This window comes from Cyprinodon variegatus, unplaced genomic scaffold, assembly GCF_000732505.1.
Source record: "Cyprinodon variegatus isolate N-32 unplaced genomic scaffold, C_variegatus-1.0 Scaffold1053, whole genome shotgun sequence".
NCBI classification, from domain to species: domain Eukaryota; kingdom Metazoa; phylum Chordata; class Actinopteri; order Cyprinodontiformes; family Cyprinodontidae; genus Cyprinodon; species Cyprinodon variegatus.
This window is the reverse complement of record NW_015151506.1, coordinates 146,573-149,997: the sequence shown is the minus strand read 5'-3', so window position 1 is coordinate 149,997 and position 3,425 is coordinate 146,573. Positions and strand designations below refer to the sequence as shown.

General features: G+C 34.3%; 1 protein-coding gene across 1 annotated transcript in view; it reads left to right on the top strand.

Moving 5' to 3' along the window:
- The window catches only part of LOC107101098 (cyclic GMP-AMP synthase-like), a 19,398-nt gene that overhangs the window by 8,268 nt on the left and 7,705 nt on the right, over positions 1-3,425 (top strand). Inside the window, exons 6-8 of the mRNA XM_015399862.1 lie at positions 417-561; positions 1,445-1,544; positions 2,858-2,980. Of these exons, the coding sequence (XP_015255348.1) occupies positions 417-561; positions 1,445-1,544; positions 2,858-2,980 (368 nt within the window). The remainder of the gene's footprint in view (positions 1-416; positions 562-1,444; positions 1,545-2,857; positions 2,981-3,425) is intronic.

Below are 3,425 nucleotides of genomic sequence, written 5' to 3'. Positions count from 1 at the left end.
CTAACCAGTAGGTGGCAGTAGTGTTCTTTGACAAACATGGATGCCTCCAGTAAAGCACATTCACATGAAAATTACTCTTAATTAAAAACACTAATTATTTATTGAACAGGATGTAATAATATTATACTTAAAGTATTTTCAGAATGTGACCGCACTTTTGCTTTAAATCTAAAGAATCAATCTTCTTTTAAAAGCTACTGAATAAGTAAAGAGGATTTATTCTGATTTTAAATGCTGATGTTTTTTTATCTGGCCTCATATGGAGCAATGAAAACCAAATACTGCAATGTTTTATATTTGAAGCAGTTAAAACGGCTTTCCGTAGTAAGGCTTCATAATAACTTCCAGATGCTCTATAAAGTAAATCTTTTCCTGATCTGATGTGGCTTAAATGTTGGTTGTTGTTGTGTCTGGAGGTTCAGAGCTGGCCGCCTGCCGTGCGAAACGGACCTGATGTGGACAAATGGCTGGGAAAGAAGCTTCGCCAGGAAATCAGGGGTTTGCCTTGTTACTTCGTACCCAAGAAACAGAAAGGAAGAAACCTGAGTGAAGACGCCAAAGGTGAGAGGAGACCGTTTCCAGTCCACCCCTGTCTGTCCCACTCCAAAAAAATGAAATCTCAAGTAGTCTTTTTTTTTTTTCAAATAAGACAATTTTTTCTTGAATTGAAGTGGTAAGTGAAACACTTTGCCAATTGAACAAGACAATTTACATTTAAAATAAGAAAAAAGCAATTATATTGTCTTATTTCAAGCACGTATGATCTAATTATATTATTTTAAGAGTAAAAGTAAGGCAAGGCAAATTTATTTGTATAGCACAATTCAGTACAAAGACAATGCAAAGTGCTTTACATTATTAAAATACAGGAAGATAAAAGAGAATCAAAGCAAGTAGGAAAAAAAAAAAATAAAAACAAATAAATAAAATAAATAAAAAATGCAGAAACAAAAAAAAAATTAAAAATTCTATTGGCAACTCATCTTACTTACCTACTTGTATTAAGGCGGGAATGCTCTTTTTAAGATTGGTTTGCAGTGAAGATATGGGGAACATTTGATTTTTGATGATTATGGCTCACAGAAAAAATTAGTGTCGAAGGAAATCAGAATATTAGAGAAAAATAAAAAGGATATTCTGAACAGAAAAGTCATCTTTATCCAGAGTTGGTTCTATGAACTCCATGCTTAGATACTTTGGGTAAATGACTGCATCAGTCCGGTTCTGTTCTTCCTTGGTTCAAATCCGACTCTTGTAGCTCGTCTGTCTGTAGGTAGTAGATGCTCTGACTCCAGCCTCAGTCCAAATGTTAAACTGATTTTACCTGCTGCTGTTCTCTTCATCGCTGCTTTATTTCGAACATGCAAGAGAAAAACAATAAAACAATGTTTAAAAACATTGGAGGGAAAAACAACAAACAAGATCTGTTGATCATCTTCTTCAGAGAGCTGGAGGATCTCGTTTTCTCACATTGAGAAGAAAATCATCATGTCTCATGGCAACAAGAAAACCTGCTGCGAGAGCAAAGGCGCCAAATGCTGCCGGTGAGTTTATGTTGGATTTTTAAATCTGTTTCTAAATAAAAACTGAGAGTTTTCACTTCTCTACATTATTATTATTATTATNAATAAAAACAAATAAATAAAATAAATAAAAAATGCAGAAACAAAAAAAAAATTAAAAATTCTATTGGCAACTCATCTTACTTACCTACTTGTATTAAGGCGGGAATGCTCTTTTTAAGATTGGTTTGCAGTGAAGATATGGGGAACATTTGATTTTTGATGATTATGGCTCACAGAAAAAATTAGTGTCGAAGGAAATCAGAATATTAGAGAAAAATAAAAAGGATATTCTGAACAGAAAAGTCATCTTTATCCAGAGTTGGTTCTATGAACTCCATGCTTAGATACTTTGGGTAAATGACTGCATCAGTCCGGTTCTGTTCTTCCTTGGTTCAAATCCGACTCTTGTAGCTCGTCTGTCTGTAGGTAGTAGATGCTCTGACTCCAGCCTCAGTCCAAATGTTAAACTGATTTTACCTGCTGCTGTTCTCTTCATCGCTGCTTTATTTCGAACATGCAAGAGAAAAACAATAAAACAATGTTTAAAAACATTGGAGGGAAAAACAACAAACAAGATCTGTTGATCATCTTCTTCAGAGAGCTGGAGGATCTCGTTTTCTCACATTGAGAAGAAAATCATCATGTCTCATGGCAACAAGAAAACCTGCTGCGAGAGCAAAGGCGCCAAATGCTGCCGGTGAGTTTATGTTGGATTTTTAAATCTGTTTCTAAATAAAAACTGAGAGTTTTCACTTCTCTACATTATTATTATTATTATGATTATTATAATAATTATTATAATAATAATAACACGTCATTAATCCGTTACTCTCTGCTTCCTATACTGCACTGGTCGTCACCATCATGGATAATAGCGAGTTGTGGAAAAAATGGAAATCTAGATAAGTAATTTTTTTTTTGAATAAGTGCATTTGTTCTTGAATTGAGGAGGTAAAAGAGACATTTTGCAGATGGAACAAGACAATTTACATTTAAAATAAGAAAACACAAATGTATTATCTTATTTTAAGTGCATTTTATCTACTTATCTTATTTTAAGAGTAAAAATACTCATTCCATTGGCAAACTATCTCATTTAGCTACTTAAAATAAGGATAAATACACTTAATTTAAGAAATTTTTACTTATTTCTAAATCGTTTTTGCAGTAATGCCAGATACACCATCTGGACTTGTTATTTCACCTTTTTCCATCTCCACCGGCCCCCTTTGCTTAAAATCATGTGGCTCATTTGAACCTGTCTGAAATAATCCTGCTCACTTGTGTTGCAGAAAGCCGTGCCTGATGCTGCTGAAATCTCTGATTGAGGCTCTGAAACAACGTTTCCCCAAAGATCTGCAGGACCTCTGCTCGTACCACGGGAAGACGGCCTTCCTGCACACTCTGTCTGCCAGGTGATGCTCAGCGCCTCCTTTTATCAACAGGTTGTGGCCGGTATAATGCCTCACAGTATTCCTTCAGCTTTTATGCATTTTACTGTTTTTACCACCAATTTTCTGATGAATAAATCAGAAAAACATGCTAATGAGCAGTTACAGCTGCGGCTCTTTGACGGTTCGTCTCTAACAGCTTTAATCATCTACAGGCAAAGGCAAGGCAAATTTATTTGTATAGCACAATTCAGTACAAAGACAATGCAAAGTGCTTTACATGATTAAAATATAGGAAGATAAAACAGAATCAAAGCAAGTAGGACAAAATAAATAGATAAAATAAAAAATAAAAATGCAGAAACAAAAAAGGAACATAAAAAACAGTTGGACTAAAGAAAATAAAAGAAATTAACTAATGATGTTTTAGTTGAACTGTTTAACTAGAACAGTCGAAGGCAATCCTAAA